Source organism: Capra hircus, chromosome 13 (assembly GCF_001704415.2).
Source record: "Capra hircus breed San Clemente chromosome 13, ASM170441v1, whole genome shotgun sequence".
Taxonomy (NCBI): Eukaryota; Metazoa; Chordata; class Mammalia; order Artiodactyla; family Bovidae; genus Capra; species Capra hircus.
Genome location: NC_030820.1, coordinates 374,229 through 392,651, shown reverse-complemented (window position 1 = coordinate 392,651; position 18,423 = coordinate 374,229). Strand labels below are relative to the sequence as shown.

The following is an 18,423-nucleotide window of genomic DNA, read 5'->3' as shown; positions in this document are numbered from 1 at the left end:
ATCATAATTCTCTTACCTCCTTAGGGCTAACCAGAGAGCTTCAAATAGAGTGCTGACCCCTTACACAACTCTAAAATGCTCATTTGTCTGCACTTTCACGTATATTGTTTACTCTGCTTAGATGAGGACATTCTTGATCCCTCTCTGGCTGCTAACTCCTACTTTAGCACAGATGTTCTTTTTCTTTGGACTCTTCTGAAATCACCCAGCTTCTGAGGGTCTCTACAGCATCTTTTCTGTACTCACATTTGCCTCTGGGATTCTAATGACCTCCTTGGGCTGTAAAATCCATAAGGAAAGGAGATGCATTAGTCTTCTCCAGAGTTGTAGCCTCAGCTTCTAAGGTGGTGCTCGGTTCATGTTTATTGAATGAAAAAAATAAATGTAAATAGCAGAGTTCTAATTAAAGACATGTATTTCTCTAACTCTTTAGTATCAGAGTTGATTTAGCTATAGCTTATACTTTCTTTCTCAAAATGCTTTTCAGAACTGTCACAGAGCTTTGGAAGTGACTCACATTCTGGGGACCAACTAGCAACAAGTCTTCTGGTCTTTGCTCATCACATTTATGCTTTGATGGATTTGAAACTGGTTTAGCTAGTTTATGGTTCAGTTCGGTTCAGTCACTCAGTCGTATCCGACTCTTTGCGACCCCATGAATCGCAGCACACCAGGCTTCCCTGTCCATCACCAACTCCCGGAGTTCACTCAGACTCACGTCCATCGAGTCGGTGATGCGATCCAGCCATCTTATCCTCTGTCATCCCCTTCTCCTCCTGCCCCCAATCCCTCCCAGCATCAGAGTCTTTTCCAATGAGTCAACTCTTCGCATGAGGTGGCCAAAGTACTGGAGTTTCAGCTTTAGCATCATTCCCTCCAAAGAACACCCAGGGCTGATCTCCTTCAGAATGGACTGGTTGGATCTCCTTGCAGTCCAAGGGACTCTCAAGAGTCTTCTCCAACACCACAGTTCAAACGCATCAATTCTTCGGCGCTCAGCCTTCTTCACAGTCCCACTCTCACATACATACATGACTACTGAAAAAACCATAGCCTTGACTAGGTGGACCTGAATCAGAAAAGTAATATCTCTGCTTTTGAATATGCTATCTAGGTTGGTCATAATTTTGCTTCCAAGGAGTAAGCATCTTTTAATTTCATGGCTGCAGTCACCATCTGCAGTGATTTTGGAGCCCCAAAAAATAAAGTCTGACACTTTCCACTGTTTCCCCATCTATTTCCCATGAAATGATGGGACCGGATGCCATGATCTTCGTTTTCTGAATGTTGAGCTTTAAGCCAACTTTTTCACTCTCCTCTTTCACTTTCTTCAAGAGGCTTTTTAGTTCCTCTTCACTTCCTGCCATAAGGGTGGTGTTATCTGCATATCTGAGGTTAGTGATATTTCTCCTGGCAATCTTGATTCCAGCTTGTGTTTCTTCCAGTCCAGTGTTTCTCATGATGTACTCTGCATATAAGTTAAATAAACAGGGTGACAATGCACAGCCTTGACGTACTCCTTTTCCTATTTGCAACCAGTCTGTTGTTCCATGTCCAGTTCTAATTATCCTTCTTTAGTAGCACTTTCAAAACAATGTTCACCCTCGAATATCAAAAAGTATCTGTAAAGTGATAAAATTTTTGTTGATTATAGCAATAACATTGAAATAAAGTATTTTATGTGTATAATAATTGTGAAAAATCTTAAAACTTGGTGAATTTTTCCCTAGGAAGTTGATATTCATAAAATTAAATTCTAGGGGGGAAATATACTTCTGTATCAAGTAACTTGGGAAAAATTTGCTTTTGTGCCTTCTTTTAGTTAAGAATTTATTTTGTCAGTTTAAATACTCTATTTCTCTATTTTGCTTTATTGATGTTTTATGTATATTGAATAGCTATTATTCTTTTATAGTTATGCCCCTTGGTGTCCATCCTGTCAGCAGACTGATTCAGAATGGGAGACATTTGCAAAGAATGGTGAAATACTTCAGATCAGTGTGGGGAAGGTAGATGTCATTCAAGAACCAGGTACTGTAAATGTTGAACATTAAATACAAAAGTTTGTTGCTTTTAATTTGAATTTTTTCACACATGCAGAAAAGTTTAAAGACTGGAATATTGATTACCATAAACTGACTACCTAAAATCAACAAGTAATATTTTTGCATGTAAGTATCTGTTTGTGTATTCATATTTACACATACAGATGTGTGTATATATTTTTATGATTTTTTTTTGGTAAGTCGTTTGAATATAAGTTACAAACATCGTGAGACTTCACCCTTCAATACTTCAGCATATTAATGTGTCCTTAATTATTTTCCATGTCTTTTTATAGTTTTCTAAACCAGGATCCAGACAAGGTTCACCAGTTACATTTCGTTGTTAAATGTTTTTAGTCTCTATCAATCTAGAATACTCCGTTTTTTCCATGCCGTTGTTATTTTGAAGAGAACAAGCTAGGGATTTTCCTAGATGTTTCTTTATGGTGACATTTAACTTGCTCTTATATTTTCTGCATATTCTGTAAACTTGAACTTCTATCTAAAGGGATGATTTGAGTTAAACACTTACAGAGGAGTGATGCTGTGACTTTATATTGTATCCCATCAGAAGACATGTACTGTCACTATTAGTGGTGCTGAGTTTGAGCACTTGGTTAAGGTGATGACACTACACATCTCAATTATAAAGAAAGGCCACACTTTATAGCTTGCAGGTAATCTATGGGGCGATACTTTGGGGTTTTAAGATCTGTGATGACCTTACTTGAACAAGATGTTTTATTAAGAGTTCCAGAATGGTAAATTTCTAATTCTTTCACCAACTACATTCATTAGTTGTTAATGATGAAAATTAAATGATAATGAAATAATGAATAATGGAAATGAATAATAATGAAAAAATTATAGTGATACAATTTTTCAAGAGGGAGATAGAGACTTGAATTCTGAAAAGATACCATAAATTTGTATTTATTGTTTAAAAATAACTATGTAATATATGTAAATTAAGAAAAGTTGGGTTTTTATGATTTAAATCTCAAATTTGACAATTTTCAAACTGTATAAGTAATTTTTTTCCTATCTACATTTAATTTCTACCTGTTGTATCCTTTCACAGGAAAGAAAAAGATAGTAGATGTGGAAATATAGCTCTTCCTTCTCTGTAATAGCTGTGAGTCTAACAATCACAAAATAATGAATTACCAGTTACATGGACAACAAAATGAATGGTGTCATTTAATATCTATGTGTTGACAAACACATGGAGAGAGATTTCTGTTACAAGCTGTGAGTCCTTAAGCCTCCACATTTTTAAGCATTTAAGCCAAAACCACTAATGCCTATCTGCTATTTAGAGATGGACAATTACCATTTTTGGGCTTCCCTGGTGGCTCAGACAGTAAATAATCTGCCTGCAAGGCAGGAGACACGGGTTTGATCCCTGGACCAGGAAGATCCCCTGGAGGAGGGAATGGCTACTCATTCCAGTATTCTTGTCTGGAGAATTCCTTAGATAAATTAGCTTGGCAGGCTATAGTTCATGGGTTTGGAAACAGTCGGCCACAACTGAGGGACTGCTGCTGCTGCTGCTAAGTCGCTTCAATTGTGTCTGACTCTGCGCAACCCCATAGATGGCAGCCCACCAGGCTCCTCCACCCCTGGGATTCTCCAGGCAAAAATACTGGAGTGGGTTGCCATTTCCTTCTCCATTGCATGAAAGTGAAAAGTGAAAGTGAAGTCGCTCAGTCGCATCCAACTCTTAGTGACCCCATGGACTGCAGCCTTCCAGGCTCCTCCACCCATGGGATTTTCTAGGCAAGAGAACTGGAGTGGGTTGCCATTGCCTTCTCTAACAGTTTTCATTATTAGTTGATGATTTGGGCTATTATATGGGCTTCCCTAATAGCTCAGTTGGTAAAGAATCCCCCCCGTTCCGTTCCTGGGTCAAGAAGATCCACTGGGGAAGGGAAAGGCTACCCACTCCAGTATTCTTGGGCTTCCCTTGTGACTCAGCTGATAAAGAATCAGCCCACAATGAGGGAGACCTGGGTTCGATCCCTCAGTTGGGAAGATCCCCTGGAGAAGGGAAAGGCTACCCACTTCAGTATTCTGGCCTGGAGAAATCCATGAACTGTATAATCTATGGGGTCGCAAAGAAATGGACGCGACTTTCACTTTGACTTTCTGCTATTTTAATGAGTTTTTATATTTGGAGATCAAATCATTACAATTACATATCTGCTGTAAACTTGTTTTTGTGTTTTTAAAAGTTTGAGTCCAGTGAAGTCAGGTGTAAGTCTTGTTAATTTGTGAATACCAGACCCATTTTATGATGAGTTTCTTAGAAATGCAGCATCTGGCATATTCTCATTTCAGCCTTTTGGGTTACCTGCTGGAAATTCACAGCATAGTTTGAATTAAACAAATTAAACAGTTTTGTGATGAATTCATAGTTCTAAAATGTAATTATTAATAAATATAGTCTTTCCTTCTAAAATGCAGACTTACAGCTATTTTTCCCTTGTGAATGGATTAAATGTATAATGAAAGAAGAGAAATTGACTATGACAAAATATTTTAAAAGCAAATTCATCATTGACTCATAGTATTAATATAAATATGATGCATCTTTGGAGAAGGAAAAAAGTCACTGGTCTAGTGTTCCATGAAAACAGGGAAGATATAAAGACCAAAAAAATCAAAATGTGGTTGTTTTATGTCTTAGGATTTTTAAAGTAGAAACTCTAGAATTTTTTTAAATGGTAGCTACTGAATCTGTAATTGATTTAAAAAAATTAGGATAAAAAATTCACACACATGACTGTGTAGCCTAGATAATATTTCACTTTAGATTATATTATTTTATGCTTGTAATTGTACTTTAAATTACAAATGTAATGCTTTGAAATAATATTTTAATAGAGTTTAGAAATAATGTGTTTCTTCAACAAATTTTTGAGTTGGTATCATGCACCAGGCCCTGTTCTGTATACCAGTGATAAGATCAATGATGCAGGTAAATAAAGATGCAAATGAATAAGAAGAAAAAACGTGGTTCTGCATTGAGTTTACATTCTAGTGAAGGGGATAAACAGTCAGAAAAGTAAAATGGGAAATAATGTCTGGGGGTGGTAAGGGCTGTAATGAAAAAGAAAGCAAGGTAAAAATGTAAAAAATGATGGGAGCCACTGTTTTAATAGGATGTCCAGGGAAGGACTTTTTAACTGTAGGTCTTGACAGATTAAGGAAATGAATTTCAATGAGGTTTAGGAGAGGAGCATTCCAGATGGAGCAAACAGTGTGTGCAGGTGGGGGTACTTGGCTTATCTGAGAAACAATATAGCCAGTGGGGTCCTTGAGACAAATGGGACTGGAGAGGTGCTAGAGACCAGATCGTGTAGGCTCTTGTTGGCCATGGTAAAGTGTTTAGGTTTAATATCAAGTATGATAGAAAGGAAGCTAACTGGAAGGTTTTTTGTGGGGGAGTTACATGATTTGATTCATGTTTTTAGAAGTATTCATTTGGCTGCTATGTGAAAATTTGTCTGTAAGAGGTCAGACGTATAAGCTAGAAGAAAAGTTCAGAGGTCAGTTCAGTAGCCTAGGGTGGAGGGATAAGGGCTTGGATGGAAGCAGCAGTGTTAAGTGGGTGGATTGAAAATATGCATTTGGCTGGAATACCCAGAAGGATTTCCTGATAGACTGGTTGCAACACTTGTGAAAAGAGTGAAGATGGAAGAGACTAAAAGAGGATCAGGTTTGGAACAGGGTTTAGCTTTGAGATGTTTAGTAGAAATCCAAATAGAGATGAGCTAGAGAAAGACATTTAAGAATTATCGGGTAGATGGTATTTTAAGCAAAGGGACAAATTGAGATTACCTAAGGAATGTGTGCTTCCCTGGTGGCTCAGTGGTAAAGAAGGAAACTCGAGTTTGATCACTGGGTCGGAAAGAGGCCCTGGAGAAGGAAATGGCAACCCACTCCAGTATTCTTGCTTGGGAAATCCCATGAACATAGCAGCCTGGTGGTCTACAGTCCGTAGGATTGCAAAGAGTTGGACACAACTGAGTGACTAAACACCAACACCAGGGAATATGTGCAGAGCAGTGATTTCAGAATTGAGAGTTGGGGTACTCTTAACATTTAGAAGCTGAAAGGAGAAAAGTTGAAAAAGAGAGGCTAGTGAGGTAGGAAGGAGATAGAGAAGTAGCAGTCCTGGAAGCCGAATGAAGAGAGAGTGTCTTATGTGGTGCTGACTCATGGGCAAACCTCCGGGACATCTTGTCTGTATTCTTGGAAGCAAGTATTTGCTTCATTTTTACAAAATCTTATCTCCTGAATAAGCAGTGGGAAACCATTGCAATGATATTATTTTTTCCACATTTGAGATGTTCATTGGATATTTCTGTGTACAGTTGAAGGTTTGGATGCAAATCTTCATTACTGTAACTTTCACCAGGGTTGCCATATGCAGGAATGCTAGTAAGGGATAATTTCATTCTTTTTTAAAAGAAGGGAAAGCAAGAATTTTTGAAGTGTTTATGCATACTCTTTAGCTATGCCTGTAACTCAACTGTTGGTGTTTCTAATAAGAGATTTTTTTTTAGGTAGTTTAAGTAGAAAGTAAGATTTCAGGGTTATAAAGACTGGAGATTATAAACACATTGCATTTTTACACCTGAGATGTAGAAGTCAAAGAGAGCACAGGCCTTAGATTACGTAATGCTGCCTATTTAATATTGTGTAGACCAGGTGATGTTTCAGTTGAGTTGACTTTGGAAAATTAAATTTAATGAGTGTCTACTTGAACCTTCTGTTTTATGTGGATGAGCTTAGTAGTCCAAGACAGAAAACAGCAGCTGCTCAGAAAACATCCATGGCTGTTGCACTAGATTAGAGGTAAAACCATGGCCAGGAGTAAGCATTGTCCTTAAAGTCACTAATTTATTATAGAAACTAGTTTAGTTTACTACAGTTTAGTCAGTGTTGACATTTTAGTTTTATAATAATAAAACTTAGTTATTTATATTCTATTATATTGACAACTTCATTTCAGTTTTGAAAGTAAGATTAGTTTTACTTAAAAATTTTTTTTTCCTTCTAATTCTCTCTTTGGTGATAATAACTAACATTTAGTAAGCATTTACTTCAGTCTGTAATTGTGTTGAGCACTTACATTTGAGCATCATTACAATCCTGTGAAGAACAAACTATTTATATATTACTCAGAAATAGGCTCAGCGAAGTTAATTAATAAAAGCTAATGGCTGCCCCAATCTAATCACATGGACAACAGCCTTCTCTAACTCAATGAAACATGTAGGGACAGTCAAGAAGGACAGTCACGGTGGAGAGTTCTGGTAAAATGTGATCCACTGGGGAAGGGAATGGCAAACTACTTCAATATTCTTGCCTTGAGAACCCCATGACAGTGTGAAAAGGCAAAAAGATAGGACACTGAAAGATGAACTCGCCAGTTGGTAGGTGCCCAATATGCTACTGGAGATCGGTGGAGAAATAACTCCAGAAAGAATGAAGAGACGGAGCCAAAGCAAAAACAATACCCAGTTGTGGATGTGACTGGTGATGGAAGTAAGTCCAATGCTATAAAGAGCAATATTGCCTAGGAACCTGAAATGTTAGGTCCATGAATCAAGGCAAATTGGAAGTGGTCAAACAGGAGATGGCAAGAGTGAACATCGACATTTTAGGAATCAGCAAACTAAAATGGACTGGAATGGGTGAATTTAACTCAGATGATCATTATATCTACTACTGTGGGCAAGAATAATTTAGAAGAAATGGAGTAGCCATCGTAATCAACAAAACAGTCCAAAATGCAGTACTTGGATGCAATCTCAAAAACGACAGAATGATTTCTGTTCATTTCCAAAACAAACCATTCAGTATCACAGTAATCCAAGTCTATGCCCCGGCCAGTAATGGTGAAGAAGCTGAAATTGAATGGTTCTATGAAGACCTACAAGACCTTCTAGAACTAGCACTTAGAAAAGATGTCCTTTTCATTATAGGGAACTGGAATGCAAAAGTAGGAAGTCAAGAACTACTGGAGTAACAGGAAAGTTTGGCCCTTGCAATACAGAGTGAAGCAGGCCAAAGGCTAACAGAGTTTTGCCCAGAGAATGCATGGGTCATAGCAAACACCCTCTTCCAACAACACAAGAGATGACTCTACACATGGACATCAACAGGTGGTCAATACCAAAATCAGATTGATTATATTCTTTGCAGCCAAAGATGGAAAAGCTCTATACAGTCAGCAAAAACAAGACCAGAAGCTGACTGTGGCTCAGATCATGAAATCTTTATTGCCAAATTCAGACTTAAATTGAAGAAAGGAGGGAAAACCAATAGACCGTTCAGATATGACCTAAATCAAATCCCTTATGATTATACAATGCAAGTAACAAATAGATTGAAGGGATTAGATCAGATAGACAGAGTGCCTGAAGAGCTATGGACAGAGGTTTGTGACGTCGTACAGGAGGCAGTGATCAAGTCCACCGCAAGAAAAACAAATACAAAAAGGCAAAATGGTTACTTGAGGAGGCCTTATAAATAGCTGTGAAAAGAAGAAAAGCAAAAGGCAAATGAGACAAGGAAAGATATACTCATTAGAATGCAGAGTTCCAAAGAAGAGCAAGGAGATAGAAGAAAGCCTTCCTCAGTGATCAATGCAAAGAAATAGAGGAAAACAATAGCAAGGGAAAGACTACAGATCTCTTCAAGAAAATCAGAGATACCAAGGGAGATTTTCATGGAAAGATGGACACAATAAAGAACAGAAATTGTATGGACCTAACAGAAGAAGAAGATATTAAGAAGAGGTGGCAAGAATACACAGAAGAAATATACAAAAAGATCTTCATGATATAGATAATCACGAAGGTGTGATCACTCACCTGGAGTTTTTCCTCCTGAAATGAGAAGTCAAGTGAGCCTTAGGAAGCATCACTACCAACAAAGCAAGTGGAGGTGATGGAATTCCAGCAGAGCTATTTCAAATCCTAAAAGATGATGCCGTAAAAGTGATGTATTCAATATGCCAGCAAACTTGGAAAACTCAGCAGTGGCCACAGGAATGGAAAAGGTCAGTTTTCATTCCAATCCCAAAGAAAGGCAATGCCAAAGAATGCTCAAATTACCACACAATTGCTCTCATCTCACAGGCTAGCAAAGTAATGCTCAAAATTCTCCAAGCCAGGCTTCAACAGTACATGAACTGTGAAATTCCAGATGTTCAAGCTGGATTTACAAAAGGCATAGGGACCAGAGATCAAATTACCAATATCAGTTGGACCATTGAAAAAGTGAGAGAGTTCCAGAAAAACATCTACTGCTGCTTTATTGACTATGCCAAAGCCGTTGACTGTGTGGATCATAACAAACTGTGGAAAATTCTTCAAGAGATGGGAATACCAGACCACCTGACCTGCCTCTTGAGAAACCTATATGCAGGTCAGAAAGCAACAGTGAGAACTGGACATGGAACAACAGACTGGTTCCAAATCAGGAAAGGAGTACATCAAGGCTGTATATTGTCACCCTGCTTATTTAACTTATATGCAGATTACATCATGAGAAATGCTGGACTGGATGAACCACAAGCTGGAATCAAGATTGCTGGCAGAAATGTCAGTAACCTCAGATATGCAGATGACACCACCCTTATGGCAGAAAGTGAAGAAGAACTAGAGTCTCTTGAGGAAAGTGAAAGAGGAGAGAGAAAAAGGCTTAAAACTCAACATTCAGAAAACTAAGGTCATAACATCTCTTCGTTTCGCTTCATGGCACATAGATGGCAGTGGAAACATTGACAGATTTTATATTCTTGGACTCCAAAATCACTGCCGATGGTGACTACAGCCATGATGATAAAAGACACCTGCTCCTTGGAAGAAAAGTTATGATCAACCTAGAGAGCTTATTAAAAAGCAGAGACCTTTGCCAACAAAGGTCCGTTTAGTTAAAGCTGTGTTTTTTCCAGTAGTCATGTATGGATGTGAGAGTTGGACTATAAAGAAAGCTGAGTGCCAGAGAATTGATGTTTTTGAACTGTGGTGTTGGAGAAAACTCTTGAGAGTTGCTTGGAGTGCAAGGAGATCCATCCAGTCTATCCTAAAGGAAATTAGTCCTGAATATTCATTGGAAAGACTGATGCTGAAGCTGAAACTCCATTACTTTGGCCATCTAATGTGAATAACTGACTGATTAGAAAAGACCCTGATGCTGGGAAAGATTGAAGGTGGGAGTAGAAGGGGATGACAAAGGATGAGATTGTTGGATGGCATCATCAACTTAATGGGCATGAAGTTTGAGTAAACTCCGGGCATTGGTGATGGACAGGGAGGCCTTGCATGCTGCAGTTCATGGGGTTGCAAAGAGTCATACATGACTGAGCAACTGAACTGAAACTGAATAGCTGTCCTAGTTTTCTTCATATTGAATTTAGGTAATTTCTGTTGTGTCTTTACCTGTGTTCCCTGCTGTGTTTTTACTTCCCTAATCTTTAATTCCTTTTTTTTCTTTTGCTCTATGTGTTTAAGATAAGGTTGCTAATAAGGAATTAATTGTTTAATATTCATTTTAAGGTAAAAGTTGCCTTTAAGGTATAAAACGTATGCCTAAGTTTTGGGACACCTGTGGTCAGACTTTATCTTTTTAAGTATTTAAAAGGTGCATTTGTTTCTTCCATACTTTCTGAAGTTTGTTTCAGTGAACCATTATGCAAACTTTGAAATGAGCTGCTTTCCTGTTATAAATCTTTAAAATCATATTTGTTTTCAAATCCTAAAGCTACAACCTGACAGGGTGCTTCTCTATTCCAGAGTGGTTATGGTTTAACTTTTCAGGTGATGAAAGTCTCCCTTAACGTTTCATAATACAGTATTAATAGATAGAAGACATTCATGTCAAAAACTGTAAATTTTTTATAATCTTTAGTCTAGCCATTGGGGAACAAGTGTGCTCTTATACCATCTAACCTGAATGAGAAAGATTCAGAAATCTCAGAGACCATCTATCACTGTGTTTCTTTTTTATTTTCTCTGTACTCGTTGATGTTCATGACTGCATTTATTTATAAAGTTTTAAGTTATGTTATTCAAAATAATACACAATATCCAAAGCACTCAACTAAATTAGTGTTTGTATATCCTCTTATTTTATTCTAACTTTGAATCAAAGATTTAAATAAAGAAAATAATAGCATTTATTTAGTTCTTATTATATGGATTACCCTGGTGACTCAGTAGTAAAAAATCCTCCTGTAGTGCAGGAGCCAAAGGAACCCGGGTTTGATCCCTGGGTCAGGAAGATGCCCTGGAGGAGGAAAGGCAACCCGCTCCAAAAACCACTTAATATTACAATACTGCATATAGAAATTGTGATGCCCATTTATAATAAAACTAAAGCCTAGAGTGTTTAAATTAACTGTCTCATAGGACAAACTAATAAGAGGCAGAAGTGGAGTTTAGCCCAAGGTAAGCCACAAGCTGCTTGTGAATTAGGAAATTCATGTTGTATAATTAAATATGTTTTATGAACTACTTATAAGACTTTGTATAATTTATTGTGGCTGGTGATAGAAGCAAGGTCCGATGCTGTAAAGAGCAATATTGTATAGGAAACTGGAATGTCAGGTTCATGAATCAAGGCAAATTGGAAGTGGTCAAACAAGAGATGGCAAGAGTGAATGTCGACATTCTAGGAATCAGCGAACTAAAATGAAATGGAGTGGGTGAGTTTTACTCAGATGAGCATTATATCTACTACTGTGGGCAGGAATCCCTCAGAAGAAATGGAGTAGCCATCATGGTCAACAAAAGAGTCTGAAATGCAGTACTTGGATGCAATCTCAAAAATGACAGAATGATCTCTGTTCGTCTCCAAGGCAAACCATTCAATATCATGGTAATCCAAGTCTATGCCCCAACCAGTATAACGCTGAAGAAGCTGTAATTCAATGGTTCTATGAAGACCTACAAGACCTTTTAGAACTAACACTTAAAAAAGATGTCCTTTTCATTATAGGGGACTGAAATGCAAAAGTAGGAAGTCAAGAAACACCTGGCAAATTTGGTCATGGAATGTGGAATGAAGCAGGGCAAAGACTAGTAGAGTTTTGCCAAGAAAATGCACTGGTCATAGCAAACACACTCTTCCAACAACACAAGAGAAGACTCTACACATGGATATCACCAGATGGTCAACACCAAAATCAGATTGATTATATTCTTTGCAGCCAAAGATGGAGAAGCTCTATACAGTCAACTGTAACAAGACCAGGAGCTGACTGTGGCTCAGATCATGAACTCCTTATTACCAAATTCAGACTGAAATTGAAGAAAGTAGGGAAAACCACTAGCCCATTCAGGTATGACCTAAATCAAGTCCCTTATGATTATACAGTGGAAGTGAGAAACAGATTTAAGGGCGTAGATCTGATAGATAGAGTGCCTGATGAACTATGGAATGAGGTTCATGACATTGTACAGGAGACAGGGATCAAGACCATCCCCATGGAAAAAAATGCAAAAAAGCAATATGGCTGTCTGGGGAGGCCTTACAAATAGCTGTGAAAAGAAGACAAGAGAAAAGCAAAGGAGAAAAGGAAAGATATAAGTATCTGAATGCAGAGTTCCAAAGAATAGCAAGAAGAGATAAGAAAGCCTTCTTCAGCAATCAATGCAAAGAAATAAAGGAAAACAACAGAATGAGAAAGACTAGAGATCTCTTCAAGAAAATTAGAGATACCAAGGGAACACTTCATGCAAAGATGGGCTCGATAAAGGACAGAAATGGTATGGACCTAACAGAAGCAGAAGATATTAAGAAGAGGTGGCAAGAATACACAGAAGAATTGTACAAAAAAGATCTTCACGACCTGGATAATCACAATGGTGTGATCACTCACCTAGAGCCAGACATCCTGGAATGTGAAGTCAAGTGGGCCTTAGAAAGGATCTCTACAAACAAAGCTAGTGGAGGTGATGGCATTCCAGTTGAGCTGTTTCAAATCCTGAAAGATGATGCTGTGAAAGTGCTGCACTCAATATGCCAGCACATTTGGAAAACTCAGCAGTGACCACAGGACTGGAAAAGGTTAGTTTGCATTCCAATCCCAAAGAAAGGCAATGCCAAAGAATGCTCAAACTACCACACAATTGCACTCATCTCATCTCACATGGTAATAAAGTAATGCTCAAAATTCTCCAAGCCAGGCTTCAGCAATACGTGAACCGTGAACTTCCTGATGTTCAAGCTGGTTTTAGAAAAGGCAGAGCAACCAGAAATCAAATTGCCAACATCCACTGTATTATGAAAAAAGCAAGAGAGTTCCAGAAAAACATCTGTTTCTGCTTTATTGACTATGCCAAAGCCTTTGACTGTGTGGATCACAATAAACTGTGGAAAATTCTGAGAGAGATGGGAATATGAGACCACCTGGCCTGCCTCTTGAGAAATCTGTACGTCAGGAAGCAACAGTTAGAACTGGACATGGGACAACAGACTGGTTCCAAATAGGAAAAGGAGTACGTGAAGGCTGTATATTGTCACCCTGCTTATTTAACTTCTATGCAGAGTACATCATGAGAAATGCTGGACTGGAAGAAACACAAGCTGGAATCAAGATTGCTGGGAGAAATATCAATAATCTGAGATATGCAGACGACACCACCCTTATGGCAGAAAGTGAAGAGGAACTAAAAAGTCTCTTGATGAAAGTGAAAGAGGAGAGTGAAAAAGTTGACTTAAAGCTCAACATTCAGAAAACAAAGATCATGGCATCTGGTCCCATCACTTCATGGGAAATAGATGGGCAAACAGTGGAAACAGTGTCAGACTTTATTTTTGGGGCTCCCAAATCACTGCAGATGGTGACTTCAGCCATGAAATTAAAAGACGCTTACTCCTTGGAAGAAAAGTTATGACCAACCTAGATAGTATATTCAAAAGAAGAGACATTACTTTGCCGACTAAGGTCCATCTAGTCAAGGCTATGGTTTTTCCAGTAGTCGTGTAGGGATGTAACAGTTGGACTGTGAAGAAGGCTGAGCTCCGAAGTATTGATGCTTTTGAACTGTGGTGTTGGAGAAGACTCTTGAGAGTCCCTTGGACTGTAAGGGGATCCAAACAGTCCATTCTGAAGGAGATCAGCCCTAGGATTTCCTTAGAAGGAATGATGCTAAAGCTGAAACTCCAGTACTTTGGCCACCTCATGCGAAGTGTTGACTCATTGGAAAAGACTTTGATGCTGGGAGGGATTGGGGGCAGGAGGAGATGGGGATGACAGAGGATGAGATGGCTGGATGGCATCACTGACCTGATGGACATGAATCTGAGTGAACTCCGGGAGTTGGTGATGGACAGGGAGGCCTGACATGCTGCGATTCATGGGGTTGCAAAGAGTCGGACACGACTGAGTGACTGAACTGAACTGATGAACACATTTTAAGGTTTATATGTATTTTATTAATTGCCATGGCCAATGAAGACCAAGAGTACATGAAGGATTTTAAAAAACAAGTTAAAAGTATTTCTTTCAGTAATACCTAATATTTTTTAGACATTCTATTTATTCTAAAAAATCTATGTGAGGTAGTGAGGGGATGCTATTTGTTCATTCTGTTTTAAAAGGTCATATATGAAGAAAGCATAATTCCTTAATACAGTAATTCCTTAGAAAAATTTGGATGTTTGTAAGAATCTCTAGCTAGGAGAGAAATGAGATATGAAACTGGAATAATTATTTGAAGCTTAAAGCAATGCTTTTTCCCCTAGTAATTTAGAGTTGGAAAGTCATTAAGAGATACCCTGGTTCCCCTCCTGGGCTGGATTTCCAAACAGTATTTGAGATGAGCATGCTTGTTACAGTCCTCAGTGGACTTCTAAGGTCACCTGAGGTTTTGTAAGTGCCAGTACAACCTTTATTTTTTTCCTGATGTGTCATGAGAGGAGTTTGTAGTAAATGTTTCTTTTTGTAAATTGATTTTTATTACCTTCAGAATATTTTCTTTTAAATGCCATAGGGATGTTTTAGAGTCTGCATAGTTTGATATCAGAAAATATTTTCAGAAGACTCATCATTAATTAATAAGTTATTTTACTGAATATGGTTTAGTTGCTCAATCGTCTCTGACTCTTGTGACCCCATGGACTGTAGCCTGCCATGCTCCTCTGTCCATGGGATTTTCCAGGCCAGAATATTGGAGTGGATTGCCATTTCCTTCTCCAGGGGATCTTCCCGATCCAGGAATGGAACCCGGGTCTCTTGCATTGCAGGCAGATTCTTTACCGACTGAGCTATAAGGGAAGCTGTTTACTGAACATAGCTTTAACTAATAGAATGGGTATAAGCAAATTTCCCATTTTATTAAAAGTAAAGCTGCAGTGTTTCATATTGCCAGTGAGACCAGAGAGATGTAAAATTTGAGCCACTTTATTTGAATAGATTCTTGATTTTATCCAGCTAGTTCTTCAATGGGAAGAGCATAAGTGATGAGAGCTGGTCAGGGCCATCTTTCAGCATTGCTTCACTTTGCCAAAACCAGGCTTACTCACTGTTTGTGCCCACATAAGTTTTGTTTACTTCTAACATTTAAAGAGCATTTGGCTCATTACTTCTAGTCTCATTCAGGTTTTTGTTGTATGCCCCATTTCTTGATCCCATTGATCTCTATTTATAGTCATAGTTGTGATTATTTGATTAAGTTTTTCCTTCTGCCATTGGACTGCACACTGTGTGAGAGCAAAGCCTAGATGTGTTTTTGCTTATCTGTATCTTGAATAGTTATCACAGTTCTCAGAACAAAGAAAGTGGTTGGTAAATATTTCCTGAGTGACTAAGGGTTTTCTTTGTCTTTGCGTGTATCTGGCATAACGATGTGTAAGTCAGTTCAGTCAGTAAGTTCAGTCGTGTCCGCCTCTTTGCGACCCCGTGAACTGCAGCACGCCAGGTGTCCCTGTCCGTCACCAACTCCCAGAGTTCACCCAAATTCATGTCCATCGAGTCAGTGATGCCATCAAGCCATCTCATCCTCTGTCGTCCCCTTCTCCTCCTGCCCCCAATCCCTCCCAGCATCAGAGTCTTTTCCAATGAGTCATTTCTTCACATGAGGTGGCCAAAGTACTGGAGTTTCAGCTTTAGCATCAGTCCTTCCAAAGAACACCCAGGACTGATCTCCTTTAGAATGCACTGGTTGGATCTCCTTATAGTCCAAGGGACTCTCAAGAGTCTTCTCCAACACCAGAGTTCAAAAGCATCAATTCTTGGGTGCTCAGCTCTCTTCACAGTCCAACTCTCACATCCGTACATGACCACTGGAAAAACCATAGCCTTGACTAGATGGACCTTTGTTGGCAAAGTGATGTCTCTGCTTTTGAATATGCTATCTAGGTTGGTCTTAACTTTCCTTCCAAGGAGTAAGCATCTTTTAATTTCATGGCTGCAGTCACCATCTGCAGTGATTTTGGAGCCCAGAAAAATAAAGTCTGACACTGTTTCCACTGTTTGTTTGCCCATCTATTTCCCATGAAGTGATGGGACCAGATGCCTTGATCTTAGTTTTCTGAATGTGTAAGTAGTGTTCAGTAAAGGTTTACTCAAATAAATTGAAAAAAAAATCTGTTTAATGTACATAGACAAAACATAACTCAAACAAAACCTTGTACACACCAGGATCCAGAGACCCCACAGAGACTGAGCCAGACCTGCTTTTGAGTGTTTGAATGTCTCTTGCAGAGAGGCATGGGTCATCTGTAGCCTGGTGCGGGGGCAGGGGCCCTGGACTGCAGCAGACCTGGATCATGCAGCCTGTGGCATAAGCCATCTTAGAGGAGGTCACCATTAGCTCAGCCATAGAGCTGCCAAGCAGGAGGTCCACAAACTTAGAACAATTATACCAAAGAAATTCTCAGACTGTTAAGAAAGTTCTAGGACCCACAACAGATTTCCCAACCTAGGGATCTGGCAAAGGGACTGAGAACCCCCAGGGATTTGACTTTGGAGGCCAGTGGGATTAGATTCAGAACTTTGACAGGACTGGGGAAACAGACTCTTGGAAGGTACAGAGAAGACCTTGTCTGTACCAGGAGCTGGGAGAAAGGAGCAGTGTCCCCACTAGAGCCTGAGCCTGACTTACCTGTGAGTGTCCAGGAGTCTCTAGTGGAGGTGTGGGTTGACAGTGGCCTGCTGCAGTGTCAGGGGCACTGAATACAACAGTTTCTGCACAAATCCTTTGAAGGAGGTTGCCATTATCTTCATTGCCCTTACCATAGTTTGGCCCAAGCCAGACAACCAGGAGGGATCACAGCCCATTGAAAGAAAATTGGATTAAAGATTTACTGAGCATGGCACTGCCCATCAGAACAAGACCCAGTTTCCCCCACAGTCAGCCCCTCTCATCAGGAAGCTTCCATGAGCCTCTTATCCTTATCCACCAGAGGGCAGACAGAATGAAAACCACAATCACAGAAAACTAATCAAACTCATCACATGGACCACAGCCTTGTCAACTCAGTGAAACTATGAGCCATGCCCTGTAGGGCCACCCAAGGCGGACAGGTCATGGTGGAGAGTTCTGACAAAATGTGGTCCACTGGAGAAGGGAATGGCAAGCCACTTCAGTATTCTTGCCTTGAGAACCCCAGGAACAGTATGAAAAGACAAGAAGATATGACACTGAAAGATGAGCTCCCCAAGGCAGCAAGTGCCCATATGCTACTGGAGAAGGGTGGAGAAATAACTCCAGAAAGAATGAAGAGATGGAATCAAAGTGAAAAGAAACACCCAATTGTAGATGTGACTGGTGATCTAAGTAAAGTCCAATGCTATAAAGAGCAATATTGCATAGGAACCTGTAATGTTAGGTCCATGAATCAAGGTAATTAAAAGTGGTCAAACAGGAGATGGCAGGAGTGAGCATTGATATTTTAGGAATCAGTGAACTAAAACGGACCAGAATGGGCAGATTTAATTCAGATGACCATTATATCTACTAATGTGGGCAAGATTCCTTCGGAAGAAATGGAGTTGCCCTCATCATCAACAAAAAGTCCTAAATGCAGTACTTGGGTACAATGTCAAAAATGACAGAACGATCTCTGTTCGTTTCCAAGGCAAACCATTCAGTATCACAGTAATCCAAGTCTATGCCCCAACCACTAATGCTGAAGAAGCTGAGGTTGATTGGTTCTATGAGGACTTACAAGACCTTTTAGAAGTAACACCAAAAAGCATGCCCTTTTCATCACAGGGGACTGGAATGGAAAAGTAGGAAGTCAAGCGATACCCGGAGTAACAGGCAAGTTTGGCCTTGGACTACAGAATGAAGCAGGGCAAAGGATAACAGAGTTTTGCCAAGAGAGTGCACTGGTCATAGCAAACCCCACC

General features: G+C 39.3%; 1 protein-coding gene across 1 annotated transcript in view; it reads left to right on the top strand.

Annotated features, from left to right (window-relative positions):
* Positions 1-18,423, top strand: part of TMX4 (thioredoxin related transmembrane protein 4) — a 70,348-nt gene that overhangs the window by 17,351 nt on the left and 34,574 nt on the right. The window contains exon 2 of the mRNA XM_005687805.3: positions 1,916-2,031. Coding sequence (XP_005687862.3) covers positions 1,916-2,031 — 116 coding nt within the window. The remainder of the gene's footprint in view (positions 1-1,915; positions 2,032-18,423) is intronic.